At 36.0% G+C, this 25,153-nt stretch overlaps 1 protein-coding gene across 1 annotated transcript in view; it reads left to right on the top strand.

The window, feature by feature from the left end:
• The window catches only part of DGKI (diacylglycerol kinase iota), a 552,148-nt gene that overhangs the window by 149,305 nt on the left and 377,690 nt on the right, over nt 1-25,153 (top strand). Inside the window, exon 2 of the mRNA XM_031939143.1 lies at nt 6,908-7,016. Within this exon, the coding sequence (XP_031795003.1) occupies nt 6,908-7,016 (109 nt within the window). The remainder of the gene's footprint in view (nt 1-6,907; nt 7,017-25,153) is intronic.

Genomic DNA, 25,153 nt, shown 5'->3' with positions numbered 1-25,153 from the left:
AGACCAATCCCTCATTTTAGAAATGACAAAACTGAGATCTCAGATGGGTAAGATTACCTTTCTTCTAAGTGCCATAAAAAGCTTCCTGGCATTTACTGCAGTGAGTTGAGTTCTCCAGTAGTCAGTGGGAATAACATAAGTATGTTTGTAGAAAGTTGCAATTAGCAGTTGACTACTCAGATGTGTCCTCTAATTTTTTATCTGTTCTTTCTACAATATAATGATTTTTGTGAGACATCCTTTTGTTTAAATAAATAGTAGCACTTTCTTTAGAATTGCTTGTTCATTTCCTCTAATTATTCACTACTTCAGAAGATTCATGGTTTCATCTGTTTGGTTTCTCTATCAAGCTACACATATAAATGTATTCCAAATCAAATATAAGGGCATTAAGTAATACAGAGATTTTTTTTTTGAGGAAATAATTACTTTCAAATGAGACAATAAGGGAATATTTCAAAGACGAGGTGAAATTCAATTTAGCAATGATTTAACAAAAATAGCATTGAACTAAGGGGCAGGCCACCTAGGTTCTAGTCCTATTTTTACCCCAAACTATCTGACCTAAGCCATGTTACTCAGCTTGCTTCCTCATTTATAAAATGAGGTCACTGAACCAGCTTCTATATTCTAATTCTTATGACTTTGGGTAGGTAGATTGCAAGTAGGAAGGACAGTGTGAGCAAAGTTATAGAGGAAAGAAAGAACAGGATATGTTTGAGGGACCATGGAGTATCTGATAGGTAGTAGCAAGAGGTAGCATTTGAGAGTGGGATTGGAAACCATATTGTAGAAAACTTCAATGCTAGCCTAAGGAATGTAATATTGTTATTATTATTTTAATTAAAAAAGCATTTATTTTCTCTTCTTGCCATCCCTCCTTTAACTGAGTAGGGGGAACTCATAAATATATGCATAATCAAGCAAAAAATAATCTACATTGGCCATGTTCAAAAAGTTATCTCACTCTTTACTTTAAGTCTATTACTTTTCTGTCAGGAAGTAAAATAAACAGAACCAGAAATATATTGTACACAGTAACAGCAAGAATGTGTGATGATCAACTATGAAAGACTTGGTTCTTCTCAGTGGTTCAGTGATCCAAAGCAATCCCAATAGACTTTGGACAGAAAATCCATCTGCATTTAGGAAAAAAGTATGAAGATTCAATGTAAATTGACAAATGCTAAATTCACTTCTTTTTTCTGTTTTTTTTTCACCCATAATTTTTCCCTTTTGCTGTGATTTTTCTCTCCCAACATGATTCAAACAATGTGTGTTAAAAATAAATTAATTAGATTAAAAAAAACCTAATCCATCTCCATTCACTTACTAGACTTTAGGTGAGTTATTTGACCCTGTTTGCCTCTATTTCTTAAACTATAAAATGATTTGAGAAAAGGAAATAGCAAACAGCTCTAGTATTTCTGCAAAGAAAACCTCAAATGAGGTAATGAAGAGCCAGTTAGAAATCAAACAATGAATAACAACAAACTGTAACCTGAAGGATGCATGAACTTGGATTAGAAAAAAAAGAATAAATACATCTTTCTTTATTCTGCTCTAACTGAAAATTAGTCTTCTTCATCATTGTTCTGTTGGAATTGTTATGCATCATTGCATTGATAAGAGTTTTTAAGTCTTTTGAAGTTCTTTGCTTTTACAATGTTTTTGTAATTGCAAAAAAATTTTCTCATGGTTCTGCTCATTTGCACTGGATCAGTTCATACAAGTCTTCTGAGGTTTCTCTGAAACTATACCTTTCATCATTTCTCATGATATAACATCATTCCAGTATAATTACATGTCATAATTTAGTCATCCATTTTCCAATTTTTAGAAACTTCTTAGATTCCAGTTCTTTGCTAATATCACTTTCTTTAGAGCTAGAAATGTTAGTTATAACAGTAAAATAAGAAAAAGAAATTGAGGGAATAAGTATGTGCAAAAAGGAAACAAGCTTATTACTTTTGCAGATGATATAATAATATATTTAGAGAACCATTGAGAATAAACTAAAAGTGAAAAAGTAACTATTGAAAAACAGCATCATATAAAAATCATAAATATCAAGCATTTCTACATATTACCAACAAAAATTAGTGAGAAGAGATAAAAAGAAAGTTCCATTTAAAATAACTATTAATGTGGAAGATATTTAGGAATCTCTCTATCAAGATACACATATGAACTATATAAATATAATTACAAACCCTTTATTTGGTCCAAGTTAAAAAATAGAGGTATCAGTCAATGGATCAGATAGGTAAAACATATTCTGAAGAAAATGAACTTGGTAGATGTGTTCTTAACCTATCTTAATCTTGATGGGAATCCCCCTCCTCCCCAAACAACAACAACAACAACAACAACAACAACAACAACAACAACAACAACAAAACCAAATCCCACATGTAGGAACTCCTTATGGTGTGAGAATTGACCTTATTTGTTTTGTGGTGCTCAATAATACTTGTAAATATTTGGTTCTCTTGAATCCTAGAGTGGGAGGTGGGGGGTGGTATAGGGCATGTTGAGTAACTTGCTCAAGATCACACAGATTATAATAAAAAGCAGAATTGGGATTTGAACTTAGGTCCCTGACTTCAAATTTGGTGTATTTTTTTTTTTTTTTTTTTTTTTACCAAACCATGCTATGCTACCTTCTTTTATTCAGAGAGAAAAAAAAAATCACTTGTTTTCTCTCTTTCTTTTTCTCCCTCCTCCCCATTTTACCTTAGGATCAGAGTTTAGCCAGTCTTTCTAAAACTGCGAATATAGCTGTTACATCATATTTAATTTTGTCTGTTCAGCCACCCTAATTTAGGTTGAAGTGAAGTCTGTACAACTAAGCCCAATATCTCTAGATTCTGATCCCATAGAGATATGGTCCCTTGCCATGGATGGCATGGCACAATGTAATTATATTGTATTTAGGCAAGTTATCAGGCTCCACAATGTAACAGAAAAGATAAATGGGACAACTTGGCAAAATACTGGCAAAAGAAAATAGGGAAGGGGACCAGAAAATTTCATCTTCTTTTCTTATTGCTCAGTTATTAGAAGCCATCTTCTACCAGAGGATACTGAAATGATTATTGTCGGCTTCTCTCTCCTCTGAGGGTGAAGAAGTAACTGATATTATGGGGAAATCATCTTTGTTAAGGGCTCACATCCATTTCAAAATTATTTGGGGTCATTATAGAAAGCAGGCTCACTGAAATGATTCTGGCTCAATAGATTAATAGAAGAGGCCCAATAGAAGCTTGTAATCTGTGTGCAAACTCAGTGTAGTTACATCTTGATAATAAAGCCCATCTTCTGCTTCCTGTACTGCCCTTCACAATCAACCAAGAAATGGTGTTGACCCAGCTTCATACTTGGCCTTATTCACCAGTTGTAGCTCCAAAAGATTTCTGGCTATTTCAAAAATTAAATCCCTTCTCAAAGGATAAAAATGGACCAGCCCTAAGAAGATTGTAGAGAGTATGGTATAGGTCCTGAAGGCGATTTCAAGAGAAGTTCCAAAGTCCTTTATCAATGACAATATAGTTTAAGGTTCTTAAACCATATGGTTCATAGACTTCCCCTAGTGAGGGAGCCGTGGGATCATTGATTTATAGGTTGAAATAGCTTTGGAGGTCATCGAATCTAACTTGTTCATTTTATAGATGAGAAAGCCGAGACTTGGAGGATTAAAATGGTTTACCCTAAGTCACTGGGAGTATATGGCAAAGAAAGGATTTGAACACAGATCTTCTTGCTTAAAATCCAGTATCTTTCACACTGGATTAGATATCAGCTGGTCTGCCCCATTCTTTTGTTTTATATACAAGAAACTGAGGTCTAGAGATTAAATGTCTGATCCAAGGTCAGGTAAGAGGGAGGAGAAGTAAAGGGAAATAAGCATTTATATAGTGCATGTTATATATCAGGCAGTATGTGAAATGCTTTACAAATATTATGTCATTTGATTTTTATAGAAACTCCACGAGGTAGGTACTATTATCTTCATTATACAGATGAGGAAACTGAGACAGAGTTTTAGTAATTTGCTCAGACTCCCAAAGCTAGAAACTGTCTGGAACTCATCTTTCTGTCAGGTCCAGTATCCTATCCTTGTGCTACCCTAGCTGTCATGTAGTAAGGATCAGAAGCGTCCTTTGAACTGGGGTGTGCTGATTTCATGGCCATCACTGGTTCTGCTATACCATGTTGTTCCAGCCCACAAAGTAGTGTGCAGCTTCTTACAATGAGGTAAGGGGTGTGTGTGTGTGTGTGTGTGTGTGTGTGTGTGTGTGTGTATGTTGAGGCAATCATATTTTGGATGATTGGTTTAAAATACAAACATCAGTCATAATACAATGTAGAATCGTCGTCTTGGTGTTAGAAAAGTTAAATTTAAGTCCCAGCTTTTATAGAATTCTCAACTCTGCTGTCTTTGGTGCCTATTGTGATTTCTGAGGAATTAATCATCTTTAGTCCCCATATATCTTAGATTTTAGGATTACCAGAGATCAGGAGTTCCACAATGACCAAATGTGTTGCACAAAGACAAAACTGCATAATAGGCAAAGTTTGTTGTCAGTGACTCCAAAGCTATCCTTTGAGTTTGGCCCTTCCTAATGCTTTATTTTCTTCCTGTTTACTCCTTTTCGTGCTTTTTGAGGACTGATTAAAGTAAGGCCACAATCTCCTTTCTTTCTATCTCTTTAATACTTTCCTATTGTTATTGCATCCTATTGGGGCCAGGCTTCCTGTGCTTTTTGAGGTGATGGTTAGCTAGTCTAATAATGCATTTGTCACTAGACAGATTGCACAGTTCTTGGTGCATAGTAGGCTTTAAAGAAACACTTCTTGTCAGGCTGATGGCTTAATTTGTTCGTCCACTTCCTATCTGGCTTTCATCTAGCCTGCCTTTGTTTGGGGGAGGACTGTTCCATTAAATTCCATTTGCTTGGCTGAGTACATATGTGCTAGGGCAACTGAGGGCCTCTAAAGAGGTCAGTGAGACCTTTCTTTTATGATATTTCTCCTTTAGAATCTTCTTAAAAGTCTACTCTTCCTCTCTCATTCCCCTTCCTTTGGCAACTGCCAGCCTCTTTTCTCGGCTACCACCCTCCTACACTACTCCCATCTGTTACCTCCTCCTCACAGCCTCACACCTGACAATGTCCCACATTCTTCTTACCACTAGGCCCTTCTCTTTTCTATCACATTTGTAGTCATGAAAAATGGAATTCCCTTGCTCTCCTTAGTGATCTCCTTACTGAGAATCTGAGGAATTAACCCTATATCCTCCCCCATCTAGTTCCTTGTCATAACTAATGTCCTTATGAATTTTAGGATTCTGAGAGATCAAAGTTCTCATCTTCATTTCTATGGTGATTAAATATGTTGTACTGAGGCAGAATTGATGAAATTTATCTTGCATGCCCTTAACTCCTTCCCTTCTGGATTGGTATGTTGCCCTCCTCCCATTTACTCCTCTCCATTCTTGTTTAGCTCTCATTCTCCTTCCCCTCCCCATCTCTTACTTGTGCTATTGGCATCCCATCCTTCTGGGACCATGTTTTCTCTGTCTTCCAAAGTGAGTTAAGCTAATTTAATAATGCATTTGTCATTATTAAAGCTAGCTTTCAAGATTGTCCTCAGTTTCAACTTCTTGTTTATCCTGAAGTTTGCTCTGAAAGTCACATTTGTGATCCTATGGGGTTGTGCTTTTAATTTTTTCCTTTCTTTCTTCTTTTCCTTTTTCGTGTTCCCTTGCACACTCTCTCTTTCTGTTTAATTTTCCTTAGCAAGCATCGTGTTTACTTTCTAAACTACAGACTTGTATTGATTTTCTTTATGCTTTATAGAAGCAATTCATTTTGGTCCTGCATGCCTCTCCTGATAAATTACCCTTTCTCTCACCCATCTCCTCTTAGATTCTGCCCACCAAATCAGAAACCAAGTGAGTTTATCTGGATTTTATCTTCTGCTGTGGAAGTTAGACATGATTTATCAAGGGATAAAATTTTTATATTAAGATGACTGCCTAGCTGATGTCAGACACAAAACCTTGAAAAGGTGTCTGCATCCTAGCACCAGCCATTTATTGGAGGAAGAAAATTGTTCTAGGGCCCTTATTTGATTTAGGAACTTTGTATTATAGGGAGTAAGTTGGGAACATATATAAGAGTTGAAAGTGAATGAAAGTCAAATTTGTAATTTTTGTCCACAGGTAGTACTACCAGAGCACAATTTCCAAATCCAAGAGGACTTGGATTCATATCCATCTCTGACACTAGTTATGTGACTTTGGCTATTATGTGACTTTGGCTAAGTTATGTGAGCCTAAGTTTCCTCATCTGTAAAACCAAGGGTCTGTACTATCTAGTCCCTGAAGTTCGTTCCACTATTAAATCTATGATTCTGTGATTTTCCTTCTATTCCTTCCCCCTTGTTTTCATTTTTATGAAGACTTTATGACTGTCCAAAGCACTGTAATTTTCCCAAGAACTCTGTTTTCTAATTTCAGTCAAGTAGAGACATATGTTTACATTCACCTCTTTTCTTCCTCTCCTCATCTGATAACCACTTTCTCCCAGTCCTTTACTGGGGCACAGAGATTTTACTGGACATATTGGAGAGGTCTTTCTTTTCCCAGGATACTGACTCTGCTAAGTTGGTTTAGCTAGGAGTGAGGTATACTTGTGCTTCCACAGAATTCATCTCCTTTCCTAGGTATTCAGATCCAAAACCAAACCAAACCAAACCAAATCAACCAACCAACCAACAAACAAACAAAAAACCCAACCCAACAAACAAAGCAAATCTCTAGCACTATCCATCCTACCGGAACCTATGACCTATGTAATGTCTTCTGATTTTCTTTTCTCTCTGTTTTCTCTTCTTGCTGCAGGAAAGCAATCTCTCGGTCAGGCCTCCAGCATTTGGCTCCGGTGCATTCCCTCAGCCTACCTATTGCCAATGGTCCAGCGAAGGAACCCAGAGCAACACTAGACTGGAGTGTAGGTGTTGGTTTTGAATTTAAAAAATTAAAATATTTCACCACAGTTAAATGCTTTTCCTATTCTCTATACTGTGATATTTTGACTCATACTTTTTGTATATTTTTCAGATGGTAATGAGGGTGATTGATGTTCCCTGACTCAAATCTATATACAGTGTTACCTCACTTAATGAATCCCTTAGAAAACATCATCTATATAAATCTTGTCCAACTTAAAAAGGGAGACCAAAATGATGACTAGCTCTAATATGGTCCTAACTTTATAAATCATTATAGCATTACAGAATTTAGTACTGGAAGGGGTCTTTTGGGAGATCAGGGATATCATTAGTATGATAGGAAATCATTAAAAACCAGTCCTCCCTCCACCATTTTGCCAACAAGGAAATAACCCAAAATATTCACAGAATCAGAATTGCAATATTTGAGAACTGTTGGGAAGGGCTTCAGTAGACATCCAGCCCAATATGAGAGCATCTAAGTGGTTTAGTGGATAAAATACTGGGCCTCAATTCAAAAAGAACTGACTTCAAATGTAACTTACTAGCTATATGAGCCCAGGTAAGTCACTTAGCTTCTGTCTGCCTCAGTTTCCTAAACTATATAATGGAGACAATAATAGCACCATCTCCCATGGTTGTGAGGACCATTTGAGATAATAATTTGGAAAATATTTAGCACAGTGCCTGGTAGATGGTAGGTGCTTAATGTTTCCTTTTTGCCTCTTCTCCCATATACAAAAGGAAGCTCTTTTATAATGAGGTTAAGTAAGTTGGCCTAGATCACACAGGTAGCAAAGGACATAGGCAAAACTTGAATAAGTCTTCTGAGCACAGAGCCAGTACTTTCTACATGAGAGTAGACTGTCTCTTTGGAATACTAGGCTTATATGTGTCTTTGGCTATTGCATATAGTATCACTAGGTAAAATGTGTTTGTTTCTGCCCAGCAGAAGAGAAATAATGCCCAACAGGGCAAACTTGCAAAGTATGATTTCTGGTTCCCACCCCTCTTTTTGCTTAATTTTTCCTTCTTTCTTGATCACATCTCCTTCAAGGACTTTTCCTTTCTACTGGCAAAACAGTTGGTGATAGCTGTTGATTGATAGACTGACTGATCATTTAGTGAACAAAGATTCCATAAAGAGATTATAGCCAACTTCAAAATAATTGGAGATTTTTGGGGTTTTTTTTGGAGAAGGAGAAGGGAGACGGAAAATTGAAATCATGCTAAGTCTCAGCTGAAGATAAAACTGATTTAAACAATTCTGCTTGAAGATTAAGAATTATCATTTTTCAATTATTTACCATCTAGGGGAAGGGGTGGAGTGGAGGGGGAGAAAATTGGAACACAAGGTTTTGAAAGAGTCAGTATTGAAAAATTATCCATGCATATGTTTTGAAAATAAAAAATGGTTTAATAAAAATACAAACAAAAAAGAGTTGTTAGAAGGGATGATACCTCGACTTTTCTCACACAGTAACATCCATTCTTCTTTAGAGAGACTAAATTGAAGACTAGCTTGCTAAGACTGCTGGAGACTTAGTCTTAGGGATCACTGAGAGACAGGAAAATTTTCTTCCAAGACCTATAATACTTTGAATATATCTGTCTGGAAATCTACTCTAGTCTAGACTGACCCACTTTCAGATTGTCTCCCTTTCTCCCCTCCTCCTTCCTTCTCTGACTAAGCCTTTCCCTATCCTTAATCCAATCTCTGTCCTTTCCTTCCTTTGTCGACCAAAACTCTCAGATATATACATTTACTTATATACATATACACACATTATATATGTATAAAATATATATATACATACATACATGTTGTTTCCAAGAGTTTTTAATATTTTAAATTGATTTTTCATATTATAATTTATCCTTTTCTGTTGTCCTAAAATGCTTTCCTAGTATTTTCTATTAGGATTGCTCATGATGATAAAGTTTCTGGCAAAGGAAAAGCATGTTTTTGAAATGTTTGCTTTTTGTTAATGGACTTACCAGTATTGAGACTTGAGAGAGCTCAGATGCTTCCTTGGCTTTTTCTGAGGGTATTCAGGTAGGAGACTGAGATCCCTTTCAGAGTTTTCTAGTGTGACAAGTTAGTTATTTAATGAAAACTTAGATCATAATAGCCTGCATTTTGACTGGGGAGAATTTCAATTCAATTTAATGTTTTAAGCACTTACTACGTGCCAGGCATTATGCTAAGTGCTTAAAGATTCAGTTAAGAAAAAGAAATGAAGTCCCTGAAGGAGCTTACAATCTAATGAGGAAGACAACTCACAGAAAGAAATTGTAAAGTAGAGAAGTGCTGAGGAAGTTGGAAAAGTACTAAGTATCTAAAACTTTATTAAAGAGCATGACATTGAGTTTTCAAGTGGATCAGCTTATCAGGGCAGGGAATTATATTCAAGTCAAACTAAGCTGCAAATGGAAAGCAGAGAATTAGCATTTTTCATATCTAGCCCCAATACAGACCCGCCATGTTATTTCTGTTATTTCATGTTCATATCATACTACTCTGTCTCCTTCTCAACCTCAAACCCCTACATATGTTTTTTTCTATTGGATGTAAGCTCCTTGAGAGTAGGGCTTACCATAATTTGGTTGTTTTTATATTGTGGGGTTGGGTGGCAGGAGAACTAGGTTCTAATTTTAGCTCTGTTATTAGCTAGCTATGTTTCTTTGGTTAAGACATGTAGCCTCTCTAAACCTCATTTTTCTTATTTGTGAAACAAATGTTTGGAATAGATGACCTTTGAAAATTTTTTTCAGTGTTATCATACCACAATTCTATTAACTTTATGTATATAGGTTGTAGTGAATGATTGGGTAAGGTTATCAAGATACAAGTAGGCAGTTAGCCTCAGACCCTATAATGGTAGCTTGGTTTATTACTAGTTCCCCTATGATTTGCATGCTGTGAGTAACAAACTTCTCCAAAGATCCATGCAAGAACCTTTGAAAAAGTTTTAGTTAAGCTCTAATGAAATTCCAGGCCCTGATCTCCATCTTCTCTTATCCAATAAGTTTTCCAGGACACCACATTGCCTCTTTGGTGAATAGAAAGTTAGAATAGTTGGATCCTGAAAAACTGAATTTCTGACCACTAAGCAGCTAGATAGTGCAGTGGACAGAGTGCTCAAGCTGGAGTCAGGAAGATCTGAATTCAAATGTGATCTCACACACTTACTAACTTTGTAATGCTGGGCAAGTTACTTAATCTCTGCCTAATTTTCTTTTTTCTTTTTTTTTTATTATAGTAACTTTTTATTGACAGAACCCATGCCAGGGTAATTTTTTTTTTACATTATCCCTTGCACTCACTTCTGTTCCGATTTTTCCCTCCCACCTTCCACCCCCTCCCCTAGATGGCAAGCAGTCCTATATATGTTGAATATGTCCTAGTATATCCTAGATACAATGTATGTGTGCAGATGCAAACAGTTTTCTTGTTGCACAGGGAGACTTGGATTTAGAAGGTAAAAATAACCCGGGGAAGAAAAACAAAAATTCTGCCTAATTTTCATCAACTACAAAATGGTAATAATAATAATAATGATAGCATGTACCTCCCAGATTTGTTGTGATCATTAAAAAAGATAATATTTTTAAACTACTTAGCACTGTGTCCGGCATACAGTAGATGCTTAAAAAATGCTTGTTCTTTCCTTCTTGTTGGATTAGTTATTTGCATGCATATATTTTATTCTCAGAAAGTACAGTATATACTACCAGAGAGTGCTCATATCTATTTTTCTGTTTCTGGAGCATAGGGGCATAGATTTAGAGCTGCCATAATCTTAATGGTCATCTTGTCAAAATACTTAATCTTTTAAAGGGATAAATTTATACTTTTTTCATACTTTTTAAAGGGAGAGACCCAATGAGCTTAATTGATTTACTTATTTCATTAAAGTAAAATGGTAGGTAGGTGATACAGTGGATTTAGCATTGGGTTTAAAATCAGGAAGATTCAGCATCAGTTACTATCTGTATGATCCTGGGGAAATCACTTAACCCTATTTACCTCAGTTTCCTCATCTGTAAAATGAGCTAGAGAAGGAAATGGCAAACCACTCCAATAACTTTGCCAAGAAAATCCCAAATGGGAACTTGAAGAGTTGAACGTGGCTTAAATGATTCAATAAAAACAACACTCAAGTAGAAATTGATAGGTCTGGGATTTAAATCAAGATACTGAAATTCCAGATCTAGAACTACTTCCACTACTGCTTCCCTAAGATCTCTCTTGACTGGGAATAGGAAAACCAGGTGAAGATGGTATAATCTCCAAATCCTAACAACCATAAACATAGGGAAAATAATCTTAGAGACCAAGAAATGTATTCTGCTACCCACTCTCAGACCCTCTCCCTGTTCTCCAAATATACATAGTTAATCCTTAAAAATCAGTGACTCCTGCTTCCCATATTTCCCTAGCATCTCCAGCTCTATCCTAACTAAATTAAAATCACCCAATCCCCAGTAACACCTACTCTGGGAAAATCCTTTCAATTAAAAGGAATTGGACAGGAGATGGAATGAAAATATGGAGGAGACAGAAGGAATGGCCAATGTCTTTAGGAAACATGCCCACAACTTTACTAGACAACATCAAGCGATGATCATGATCTTAGTAAGGACAAAGAACTACGAGGCAGCTAGATAGCATAGTGGATAGTACATGGGACTTGCAATGAAGAAGATAAGATTTTGAATCTTGCCCTGAACACTTAATTGCTGGATGAGCAAGTCATTTAAATTCTCAGCCTCAGTGTTTCTAATCTGTAAAAATGAAAACCTACAAGTTGTTGTAAAAATAAAATGAGAATTAAGATGCTTTGCAAACTTTAAAACATAATCCAGATGATGTAAAGTGTGACTTAACCTAATCTGTAAGAAAATAGCTCTTTGAGCTATTTTCACACCACAGTGAAGCAGTTGTATACTTTGAACAAAAATGTATGTGTTTTGTTGGGAAGTGATTGTAGATGAAGGCTGTCAGCCTTAAGTGGTGGTAGCAGAAGAGTATATCAGTGGCTGAAGCAAAGACTGGTTTGTTCCACTGGCACTGTTACACACCTGTTGGATGTTGCCATTGCCCCATCAAACGTTGTTCAGCAGGAGTGCGGAGCTATGGAAAGAGAACTGGCTTTGTAGCCAGAGGACCTTGGATTAAAATATTCCTTTTGTCACTTGTTACTGGTATGACTTTAGGTAAGTCTTTTAAGCTTTCTGGGTTTCAGTTTCCTCATATGGAAAACTAGGGGGAGAGGCTAGACTAGATAATCTCTGAGGTTTGTTCAGCCTGACTCCAGGTCTGACTATGGCTGGAAGATGTTTGCTCCTTTTGGGCTTCTAATGCTATCCTATAATGATCTTAAAAAGTTAGGAGAATTTCTGGGACACATCTAAGATTTCAAGGCAAGTCAGGCTGACTTGAAGTAAGAACTCATTGATTCCATATGATGGAATGACAATTAGACTTAAAAGTTCAAGTTCAAATTTTTTTTTTCCCCTAGCAATTTACTGGCTATGTGAGCATGGTGGGATTACTTGGAAGCTCCATAAGTCTCTTCTTATGTAAAAGGGATACTGGCATGGCATTATTCACCCAATGTGTGGAAGAGAGCACTTTTGAAACCTTAAAGCATGTGTCAGTACTCCCAAGTGTGACTGAACTGGGAAAAAATGTAATTGGGAAATATTTAACAAAATAAATAAAAATAGAGTAAAACAAAGATAATAATTAAAATGTGGTTTTCTAAGTCAGTGTGCAATACATAAGGATCCTTATATATAGTTCGGTGGATCCTGTTTCTATTTGAGTTTGGCAGTACTTTTTAAAAATACTGTTTAAATGTGAGCTATTAATTGTCTTTAGAAAGTTATTTTAGAAAAAAATGATAATTTTGTTATAGAGTTGAAAGGAAGAGCAAGTTTTGCCTATCAGTTTGCAGTTTCATATGGAATCATCTTTTTATTGGATTGTTGTAGAAATGCTTGTTTTATTCCATAAATTAAAAATAAAATTAAAAAAATAAAAATTGGTTATTTGGGGGGCATGATCCTCCCTAATCACCTTAGATAGATTATTAGCTTGTTTTGGGAAATCTAGAATGAGGGTGGAGGAGAATTTTTAATTCTTTAGGAACTTTAGGATGAGGATAATGTGAGAATTAAGGATGAGGATAATGTGAGAATTAACTTCATAATTCCTAAACCCATGTGCATGTGCTTACTGAAAAATGAAAATTTATACCATTAGAAGGAGAATACATTGAATGTTATTATAAACTGAATCTCACAAGACTAGTTAACTATGATTGCAAAGTATTTAATATATATTATCTTTTTTGAGCCTCAGAACAATATTCTGAGATATGTGGTATACTATAATATTTTTTTTTCAGATAAGCAAAGAGTGATTCACAGAGGTCAAATGATTTGTCCTCGTGTCATGACGAATAAGTATCATGCCTGGGATTTGAACCTCAGCTTTCTGATTCTGTCTAGTCTTATTTCCATTCCATTTCACTGTTTTCTTTATGATGAATATATAATTTATTTATTAAGTATGATAAATTTCCAGGTCCTGTGCAGATACTTGGTTGACATTTGGTACAATTGTATAGTGAATATTATTCCATTAGGTAAGCTTGAATCCTGTATTTGAAAAATTATTGGCTAGACAGATATTTTCACTATTAGAATATTTACTGTTATGAGATATGACTCATATGTCATGCTTTCAGATGCATTTCTGTATTGCCCAGAGGTTGAGATGAAAAACCCACTCAGGGCTGAGAAAGCTGGGGATGTCAAAAATCAGAAGGATGCAATGCCAGTGAAATTCCGATTCCACAGAAATCCTTTTCAGGGTCTTTTAACTGTGACCTTGTGGTTGTGAGTAGGCTGGGTAAGAAGTGGGATGTTGGTGGAGGCTTCATCCCTCCTTTTAGGCAGTCATGTTCTAGACAGGTTTGGCTGCTAGCTATAACTATAAATTGATCTCTTGCACTGTCCAGCCTCCTGTGTGCCATATCTTTGCTTGTCATGCCATTTCTTTTTCATCTTGTTTTTAAAAAAAAAAATTTTTTTTGCCCGAGCTTTTATGCCTCTTCCTCCATGAAGCAGACAAATATTATCTTCTATAGGAATCTTTCTTCCAGTTCTCTCCATTCCCACCCCCATCTACTAGAATCTTCTCCTCTCCGGATGCATTCCATCAATTCCAAATGTATCTTTTATTTACCTTTAGCGATTTTCCCCTCAGCACTTAGCATAGGCTTGGCACATAATAAACATTTAATAGATACTTACTGACTGAATGATTGACTGATGAAGCCTTACCCCACCCCACTCCTAGATCTTTTTCAAGTTTTATTAAATCCTTTTTCTTGACTTCTCTTTTTATCTTCCTAAAGTAAAAGCTAAACTGCTCAAGAAAATCCACTTCTTCCCTATGATATCTAGCATAAAATAGGAACTACTTTCCTTGACTTTTAAAGCCCTTCATGGTCTGTCTCAAGTTTGTGTTTACAGACTCATTTCATAGTGTTATTCCAAATGACATCTTCCCATAAACTGATGTCCAGACTCTTTATTTGCACCTCCCCCCAACCCTACTAACCTCCCCACTTCTTGGCTTTTCTTCCTCACTTCCATCTATCTCTTAGAAACCATAGTTTCTTCTGGAGTCCTATTCTGCTGTTGAAAATTTGAGACCTGGGAAAACTTTAAAAGTCCAAGATTTCCCTCCCACTTCATCCAGAGTTATTGCCCGTCATCTTGAACTATGTCTTGTCAATGACTGGCTGGTGCCTTTTAGTAGCTCTGCCTCACTCAAATCCAATTTACTTGCAAGTCAAAATATCACCTATGATGTCATTTGCCCTCTTCAAGAATCAAGACAAGAAAATGCCAACAATCTGATCTGTTTTCTTCATCTCCTTAGCTGTCCTTATTTACTTCTTTTTCAAATGAACTCATATGCATATATGTCACATGGTTCAGTCCACAACTTTGTAAAATGTGAGCTCACTGAGAGCAGGAATTTGGGTCCCCATCATCTAACATGGTACCTTGCATTGAATTGTTTGATGTTTTTGTTCCCTCTTCTCATTTCTGTTATAAACTTTTTGCAGGTAAGTATTATGTTATTTTTTTACTTCCCTTTTTACTCTCTCATAGGTTCCAGTAGAGTTCTATGGCCTTAAGTGATTATCAGTAACTCATATTATCATACTGATGAAATCTATACCACTGAATCAAGCAAAAGGGAAATTCCTTGGAAGGTGATAGGTAGGAATTAAGCACTTTTCATTTATGACTTGACTTTCTGATAATTTCATTGTTCCAAAAGTGGAGAAGGCAATAAAAGCAAACTTTATTTTGGATATGAATCTCAGCAAGAGAAAGAACTGGTGTTTGGGTTCATTGAATTAATGCAAACTTGAGGAGAGATAACCATCCCCTCTTAGAATTTGTAGTAGGAAAGATAAGGAAATTGGTGAATATTCAACTGTGAAGTCTAGTTTTGGGGAGAGCCGATTTCAAAGGGTGAACAATTCGAGTTTATGGATTAATACCCTACAAAGAAAGTTACTCAAGGAGGGATGGAAAACTGTTAAGAATGTAATTTTGAAAACCCAAAGATAAATAATTCTTGTGAGGAAAAAGGGAGATTTTTTGAAGAGACTGGTATGGATGCACAGGGAACTCACCAACCAACTTAGATTTTGAAGAGTACATATATAATAGACAGAAATAAGGACAAGTAATGGAGAATGGAGAATAAGTACAAAAACATGGCACAGCCCTATAGCAGCAGTGTTGGGAGTACTGGAACACAGAAAGAGCTGGTGAAAAAAGCTAAGGAAAACAGGAAAGCTTTTTTTTTTTTTTTAACAAAAGTTATATGGGGGGAAAAAAGAGGATCAAAGAAGGGATAAGACAGATAATTAGTCTAAATGGTCCTATGATAACAGGTGATAAAGAGAACAGAGCTCTTGAACTTTCATTTTGCTTCTATTTTCTCCACCAGAGAGACTTATCTTTGGCTTGGGAAAAAAATAGAAAGAAAATGGCTAATAGGAATTTGATTACTGAGATAAGTATAGAGAGAAAAGGAGAGCTTCTGTCTCCTTACTGCATTCAACTCTGTAGGTTCTGATGAACTGTATCCTTAGGTACTCCCAGAACTGACACATCTTTGAAAGATCTTTGATCTTTGAAAGATCATAGAGAATAGGAGACCTATCTCAGAATTGGAAGACAGATGTCCTGATTTTGAAACGGGTTTGGGGAAAGAGAAGAAAATCTATCAACTGTGTACCAATAAGCTTAACTTTGATTCCTGAATAAACTCCAGAATGTATTATTAAAAGTATACTGAGTGAACATCTAGCAAAGAAGTGATGATCATCAAGAATTAGTATAGCTTCATCAAGATCAAGCCATGCTGTTCTTGCTTTATTTCTTTTTTGAACAGGATTACAAGACAGATAGATCAAGGAAATGCTTTAAACCTTATAGAATCATACATTTAAAACTCGAAGTAATTATGAAGAACATTGATAGCCTGGAGAATATCCAGAGGAGTAGTACTAGACCGATGAGGGGCTTTGAATTTATACCCTGTGTTTATTCTGGAGAATAGAAGTCATAAGCTCCTTTTAAGTATTTAAAAAAAATTGTCATTTAGAAAAGGGAGTATACTTTAAAAAGTTAGTCCTAGAAGGGGGAGCTAGGATTAATGGAAGGAATTAGCAGAAGCAAATTCAGAATTCATCTATCTATTTATATATTTTAATAATTAGAACTGTTCAAAAGGAAAATGGACTTACTCTTTTGCAAACTCCCTCTCACAGTAGGTTATCAAGTAAAAGTTAGATTACTACTTATCCAATACTGAAGAAAGAACTCTTATTCTTGTATGGGTAGACTAGATTAAAGCTCCTTAAACTGTGTTGTAACCCCCTTGGGATCTTATAATTGAATGTAGGGATCATGAAGAATTTGATGACAGTAAAAAGTATCAAATGTTCCACCAAGATTTAATTCTTTATATAAAAATAAATAAGCATATCTAGTTATTATGCACATTTGCTTTCGTCTTTAATAAAGGACACACACACACAGACACAGACACACACACACCAAAGAATTGTTTTAAAATAAGTTTCTTTATAATTTGTCATCAGTAAATGTTTGCCAGGATCATGTAAAAATTTCTTGGGTGAAAAGGAGATGTGAATGGAAAAAGTATAAGAAGCCTTGGATTTGAAGACCTCTGAGATCCTTTCTAACTAACTCCATGCTGTGAATTCATGGTCATGTTTTTCTTTTTTGAAATTGTATTTATTACATTTCCCTTTTGAAATTTTTCTTTTTGGTTTTGTTATATTTATTTAAAGAAAAACAATTTTTAACAATAGTGACAGATTGGCATTCCAGGTTGATAAAGCTCTTCCTTTCTGGTCATCTTCATTGTGACATTCATCTCTTTCTGAAGGAGTTAAACCTTGAAGCTCTAGGGGAAACAGGCCAAACTGCCAGACAAAAAACAAGGAATGGTCAGAGGAGAAACAACAATGTATTATGTCCTGAGTTTGAATCTATATTTCAGGTTTCAAGGGAGCCACTCATTTGTAATTATGCCCACTCTACTGATAATCATGTATTTTAATAAATTTGATGTGCTTTCATCATGTTGGGAATGAAATTTGTACAATGCTCTTTGCTGTTTGAATATTGTTGCAAGATGTAGCAGATCATCTTTCACTCCTTTCCCATTGTGATTGCTTAATAGCTGACCTAAAAATGAATTAGGACTATGGCTGTGGCTACCAATGTCATTCCAAAGAGCTTTAATCCCAAACTTCCTCCACTGTTACCCCATCTATCCTTCCATATCAGAAAACCTCTTCCATCTCACAGAACTATGAAAAATACGTCAACACCAAATAAAAATCCGAGATTCTAAATACAGACTCTCTTACCTTTTCCTGTTCTCCCTCCTCTTGCTATTTCTAAAAAAAGGGACCTCTCTCTGACAGGTAGGGAGATAGCATAATTTGGATGCTTACTCAGGTTAGTTCAGGAACAAGATTGGGGAAACAAAGTCTCAGTGCAGGGATTGGCTTAAAATGGGTTATGAAAGTAGGGCATCTTATCTTTAGAAACCTTGAATGAAAAGTCAGGAGGAGGAAGGGTTTTTTAAAATGTGTCTGTTCTCATTTCTGCTCTCTTTCAGGTGGCAAGCCCAAGGAGACCTGAGCTTGCTTTTCAGGCTTTGGGCCCTGACTTTTCTGTCCCTAGCACTTTTGACTTCAGGGTAGATTAAAGCCAGTCAAGCAAATTCCTGTGATATTTGGCCCTTGGATAGAGCCCTGATAAGTAGAAGTTGTATAGATTGGTGTGATCTTTGTGACTTAACTGATCAGTGATCCTGGGAGAGGGGAGAAAAAGAAGTGGAGTATACATGCGCGCACGCACACACACACACACACACACACACACACACACACACACACACACACCCCTCTCCTTCTCCTTCTTCCTCTTAGTTATTCATCAGCAGCAGATAATAGGGAAATCTCTAGATCCTGAGGGGAGCTAGGTGGAGCAGTGGATACTTCAGAAGTCTCATCTTTCTATATTCAAATCTGGCCTCAGACAAAAGACAGTGGACAAGTCACTTAATCCTGCTTGCCTCAGTGTCCTCATCTGTAAAATGAGCTAGAGAAGGAAATGACAAACTACTATAAGTATCTTTGCCAAGAAAACCTCAAATGGATCAGACAGGAGTACATAAGGAGATCCTAACTACAGTTTCAAAATCCCTCAAAGAGATCACTGATACCAATTTCCTGCTTTTTAGACAGGAATTCCCAAGCATTTATATCATTAATTGAATCAATCAACCAATCAGCATGTGTTTATTAAACAGGTGAAGATAAAAAGACAAAATAGTCAACTCTCAAAGAGTTTGTATTTTTTTGGTCAGAAAGTTTTACCAACTTTGCAACTGTTTTTCATAATTTAAAAAAGAATAAGTTCTTAAGTAGAGTTTCTGTGTTAATAAAAATGACAAGGAAATATACTGCTGGTATGATATGGGGAAAGAGCACTGCAGCTCTGAGACAGGGGAGACCTGAATTTGAATCCAAAAATAAAATAAAATAAAATTTAAAAAAAGTTATTACTAAATATTCATTTTGTAATTTCTTTCTCATCAGTAAAAAAAAAAAAGATTGCTCTAAGCTTTTAATTTGTCATATATATTTCTTATGAGCATAATAAAACCACATTTTAGTCTCTTTTCTTCCATTTCTTATTTTTCATAGGGTATTTCTATATGCAGTTAGTTGGTTCAATAGATAGTATTGGGTCTGGAACCAGAAAGACCTTAGTTTGAAACTTGCCTCAGACTCTAATTATGTAGTCCTGGATATCATTTAACCTCTCCTAGCCTCTACTTCTTTAAAGTGCTACATAATTCTTGCAAATGCTACTATTACTACAACTACCACTCCCCTTCTTCCTCCCCTTCCTCCTTTTCCTTTTCTTCTTTATCCTTCTGCTCCTCCTCTTTCTTCTTCTTTTCTTCTTACAACCATTACTTCTAACACTACCATCACCAGAGCAGGAATGAATTCACTACCATGGTGTAATGGTGTTGGTAGTAATAGTAGTGTTCATGTTGGTATTAGGTGTTGGTGTTTATCCTCCTAGTCAATTTCTCTCATGCCTCTCAGATTTAGGCAGGGTTCATATCATAATTTGTTTCCCAAAAGTTTTTCTGTTCATTTAACTGGCATATAGAGCACGTTTTCCTGTAGAAGAAAAATTTTAAATGATGAGTTGCTCCATCCCACTCACAAAAAAAAATGTCTTTTATTCATCATGGTGATGAACTACAGATAAATGCTAGTATGAATTGGAAAATTTGTAGACAGAGAATGGGATACAGGAGAGAACAGCAAGAGAATATTTCCAATCTTTTCCAGAGTATAAGGCTTACCTTAGGTAACAATTTTAAGAAAATTTTTTCTATGTCCCTCTCTCATTTTCTTATATCCTTTCTTTGGTTGGGATTCAATCAGATAACTGCATCTTAGGCTTTCATATATCTTGAAATCTCATAGATCTAAGTCTTCCGCTATGAACAGACAATTTTCAGATGAAGTTAAAATTATTTCTAATCATATGAGAAGGTGCACTACATCACTATTGATCAGAGAAATGCAAATTAAGACAATTCTTAGACGCCACTACACACCTCTCAGATTGTCTAAGATGACAAAAAGACAAGGACAAATGTTGGATGGGATATGGGAAAACTGGGACACTAATACATTGTTCGTGAAGTTGTGAACAGATACAGCCATTCTGGAGAGTAATTTGGAACTATGTTCAAAAAGTTATCAAACTGAGCATATCTTTTGGTCCAGTAGTGTTTCTACTGGGCTTATATCCCAAAGAGATCTTAAAGGGGGAGAAGGGTCTCATCTGTACAAAAATGTTTGTGGCAGCCCTTTTCATAGTAGCAAGAAACTGGAAACTGAGTGGATGTTCATCAGTTGAAGAATGGCTGAATAAGTTATGGTATATGAATGTTATGGAATATTATTGTTCTGTAAGAAATAATCAGGAGAATGATTTTAGAAAGGCTTGGAGAGACTTACATGAACTAATGCCAAATGAAATGAACAGAACCAGGAAATCATTGTTGTTGTGTATAACATCAATATTATACAGTGATCAATTCTGATGAACGTGAGTCCTTCCAACAATGAGATGACTGATGCCAGTTCCAATGATCTTGTGATGAAGAGAGCCATCTACACCCAGAGAGAGGACTGTAGGAAATGAACGTGAATCACAACATAACATTCTTACTCTTTTTGTTGTTATTCGCTTGTATTTTGTTTTCTTTCTCATTTACTTTCTTTTTAAATTTGATTTCTCTTGTGCATCAAGAGAATTGTATAAATATGTTTATATATATTGGATTTAACATATATGTTAACATGTTTAACATATATTGAATTGCTTGCCATATAGGGGAAGGGATGGGAGGAAGGAGGAAAAAATCTGAAACACAAGACTAGGCAAGGGTCAATGTTGTCAAATTATCTGTGCATGTGTTTTGAAAATAAAAAAAACTTTATAAAAAAGATCTAAGTCTTCTAATCAACCTACATCTACCCTCTCCCACTCTTTCCTATAAGTTTATTTATCTTCCTTCTCATACCCCCTATACCTGAATTCCTTTCCTCTTAGCTATTGCTCTTCAGGAGGGAGAAAGCTGGGTATACTTACTCACTTATACAGGAGTCTAGTTTACAAAGCATATTTTTTCCTTAAAACCCTGTCAGAAAGGCACTAATGAATTCACACTTGTTGTGTGAATGACTAATACCACAGCTCAGCAAAACTCCCTGGCTCTATTGCTTACTATAAGATGACTTTGGAAAAATAAGTTCATTTATGTGGGCTTCAAATTCCTCACATGGGAATGATGGAGTTGGACTTGATGACTTCCAAGGTCCTTTCCAGCTGGAGATTCTAATGTAGCTTATTGTGGACTATAGTTTATAAGCGTTTTCCTCATAACTACCCTGTAAAGAAATTTTTTTTCCAATTTGTAGATTGTTTCTCTGATATTGATTAACTTTTATATCAGGAAACTGGATCTGCCTAGGTGTCTGGTCTTGGTGTCAGTTCTCTGTATTGTAGAGTTTCTCCCCTTCATCTTCATTTGCTATTTAGTTATTAAAGTCCTGTCTGACTCTTTGTGACCCTATTTAGGATTTTCTTGGCAAAGATACTGGTTTGCCCTTTCCTCCCTGGCTCATTTTACAGATGAGGAAACTGAGCAAGCAGGGTCATACAGCTAATAAGTGTCTGAAGCCACATTTGAACCCAGGATTTCATTGTGCCACCTAGTTGTTCATCTACTTATGAATCTACATACTATCTGGAAAATGCAGGATTTGTTCATAGTGACTCTCGTGTTAATAATAATAGAGGCAGTGATATATGCACATGTTTGAAGGGATAAAAGGACAAGGATGTTTACATATATATGGACTTAAATACATAATTCAATGGTTACCTGCATACAAGAATCCCAAAAAAATACATTTAAGAAAAATGATTGTTCGTTTAAAAAACCATATAGAACAAGGTCCCATTAAGCTGGCCTACAACTTTTAAGAATTTCTTGATAAATCATCAGTCTTTTTGACTAAAATATTAGGAGTGAAGACAAGAAACAAGGAGGTGGAGATTTTAAAAGTTCAAATGTTAGTAACTATTTCTAAGTGAAAGTCAGATTGGAAATGAAGATAAAGCACTTGTGATGTGAGCTCCTACTGTAATCCAAAGGGGAATCATAATTTAGTTACAAAAATAGGATTTCCAACCCTTCAAGAGGATCTCTCTGGCCTAATGCTAAGTTCAGCTGTATTCATTCCCTTCCTTTCCTTTTTGTTCATTCTTTTTTTTCTCCTATCTACCTTCTTTTTCTTCCTTTTTTATTTTTCTTTGTCTTTCTTTCACAACTGTCCTATAGAACAAGGTTCTCCATGCTTTTTGCATCATACAACCCTATTAGTAAAACTTTTTGAGCCTCCCCTCTAAATGTGCAGACATATGCAAAATATTTGCAAAAACATGTTTTTCAGTATTAATAATTATGTAGAAGGGCAGCTGGATGGCACAGTGGATAGAGCACCAGCCCTGAAGTCAGGAAGACCTGAGTTCAAATTCAGCCTTAGACACTTAATACTTCCTAGCTGTGTGACCCTGGGCAAGTCACTTAATCCCAATTGCCTCAGCAAAAAACAAACAAACAAACAAAAATAATCACGTAGATTAGAGGTGTCAAACACACTGTGGCTATAATACCTCCTAATGATGTCCTGAACAGATTAAAATATAATTGGGAAGTATTTAATGAAATAAATGAAATACAATATAAAATAGATAATGTGTGGTTTTCTGAGTCATGTCCGGTATCTTTTTAAAAGGTTTACTAATTTCTAATTCTATTTGAGTTTGACATCACTGATATAGATTTTATAATATGCAGCAAATAGAAGTTTAAAAAGGGTGAGTTTAAAAGAGATGAAGTAGTACTTGATCCTCTATACAATAGAGAGCAGTGATATTGAATAAGGGAGTGAGATGATCAGATCTGGTTAATTTGCCAAATCACTTTGGCAGCTGTGTAAGAAGGTGGATTAGAGAGGATAGGTTTGAAGTCGGGAGAACATTTAGAAAGTTTTGGCAGCAGTGAAGGTGAGGGGATGAAGATTTGAACTAGGGTGGTTTCTGGGTGACTTGAAGGAAGGAGTCAGATAAGAGAGAAATAGAGGAAAAGGAGATATGATTTGGCAACTAATTAGTTTTGTAGGTGGGAGGGAGGGAGTTCTAGATGACTTGTCTGCACCAACAGACAATATATGCAGAAGGATTGCTAATGATGCTATCAAATTAACTCTTCCATTATCCCTGCCACCATCATCAGGACCCTCAGGACCACCACCACATTACATCACTGCATTTGCTTTTTAAAGTAAAAATTTTGGGACCCATTGTAATAGTGTTAGAGCACTATTTGAAGGAAAAGATGATTATTCTGTGAAATGCAGGTGAGAAGATAATCTATTTCAAGCATAAGGAATGGCCAGTATAAATGGATACAGGTGGTAGATGGAGTTTTGTATTTGAGGAACTGAGAGAACTGGGGACAAGTTGTGAAGGGCTTTAAAAGTTTAATAGAGGAACTTATATTTTATGTGGGAGGCAATAGGGAGCTGCTAGAGTTAATGGAGCAAGGAAATGACATGGTCAGATCCCAATGACACTTGCACAGCTGCTGTGAGGAGCAATTAGCTTAGGCTAATAACCATCCTAAAAGGCTCAGAAGGAGGGAACCAGAGAGCTGATCCAGCAGAGGGAGAGAAGGACCAGTGGATTGTCGGAGGAGAAGGGTACATGGAGTTGTTTTGGAAACTACTTCTTGGATTGGTTATCAGAGTGAGAATTGGATGCAACCTGCCTTCCTGTTCTCCAGCTGGTTTATCAGATCTTGTCCCTCATTTTAGAAGGTCAAGAACAAGGGCCCTTCTTTTAAATTTTTTAAATAGTATTTTATTTTCCCCAATACACGTAAAGATAGTTTTTGACATTCATCTTTGCAAAACCTTGTGTTCCAAATTTTTCACCTCCCTTTGCTCCTTCCCAAGATGGCAAGCAATCCAATATTGATTAAACATATGCAATTCTTCTAAACATATCTCCATATTAGTCATGCTGAGCAAGAAAAATCAGATCAAAACATGAGAAAGGAAAAAAAAACAAACCACTAACAAAAAAGTGAAAATGCTGTGCTTCAATTCGCATTCAGTCTTCATAGTTCTCTCTGGATGTGGATGGTACTTTCCATAACAACTCTGTTGGAATTGTCTTGAATCATATCAGTTGATCATCACGTAATCTTGTTATTACTCTGTACAACATTCTCTTGGTTCTACTCACTTCACTTAGCATCAGTTCATGTAAGTCTCTCCAGGCCTCTCTGAAATCATCTTGCTGATTATTTTTATAGAACAATAAAATTCCATATTCCACCTATACCACATATACCTCATATATCACAACTTGTTCAGTCATTATCCAACTGATGAGCATCCACTCAGTTTCCCGTTCCTTGCCACCACAAAAAGAGCTGCTACAAACATTTTTGCACATGTGGGTCCTTTCTCCCTTTTTATGATCTCTTTGGGACACACACTCAGGAGAGACACGGCTGGATCAAAGACTATGCAGTTTGATAGCCCTTTGAGCATAGTCCCCAAATGAGGTCATAAATTGGTTGGATCATTTCACAACTCCACCAACAATGCCTTAGTATGAACAAGGACTCTTCTGACAATGTACTTATGATGTAAACGGTGATATAGTGATGGTGATGATGATAGTAATAATAGAAGAGATAATTAGATAGCATTATTAGCAATCCTTCTGTTTATATTCTATGCTTCTTGTGTTGGTATAGACAAGTCCTCTAGCTTGTAAGCTCTTCTAGAATTCTGATGGAATTTCAGTCACAGGTAAT

This window comes from Sarcophilus harrisii, chromosome 5, assembly GCF_902635505.1.
Source record: "Sarcophilus harrisii chromosome 5, mSarHar1.11, whole genome shotgun sequence".
NCBI lineage: Eukaryota > Metazoa > Chordata > Mammalia > Dasyuromorphia > Dasyuridae > Sarcophilus > Sarcophilus harrisii.
The sequence above is the reverse complement of the archived record's forward strand: the minus strand, read 5'-3'. Positions and strand labels throughout refer to the sequence as shown.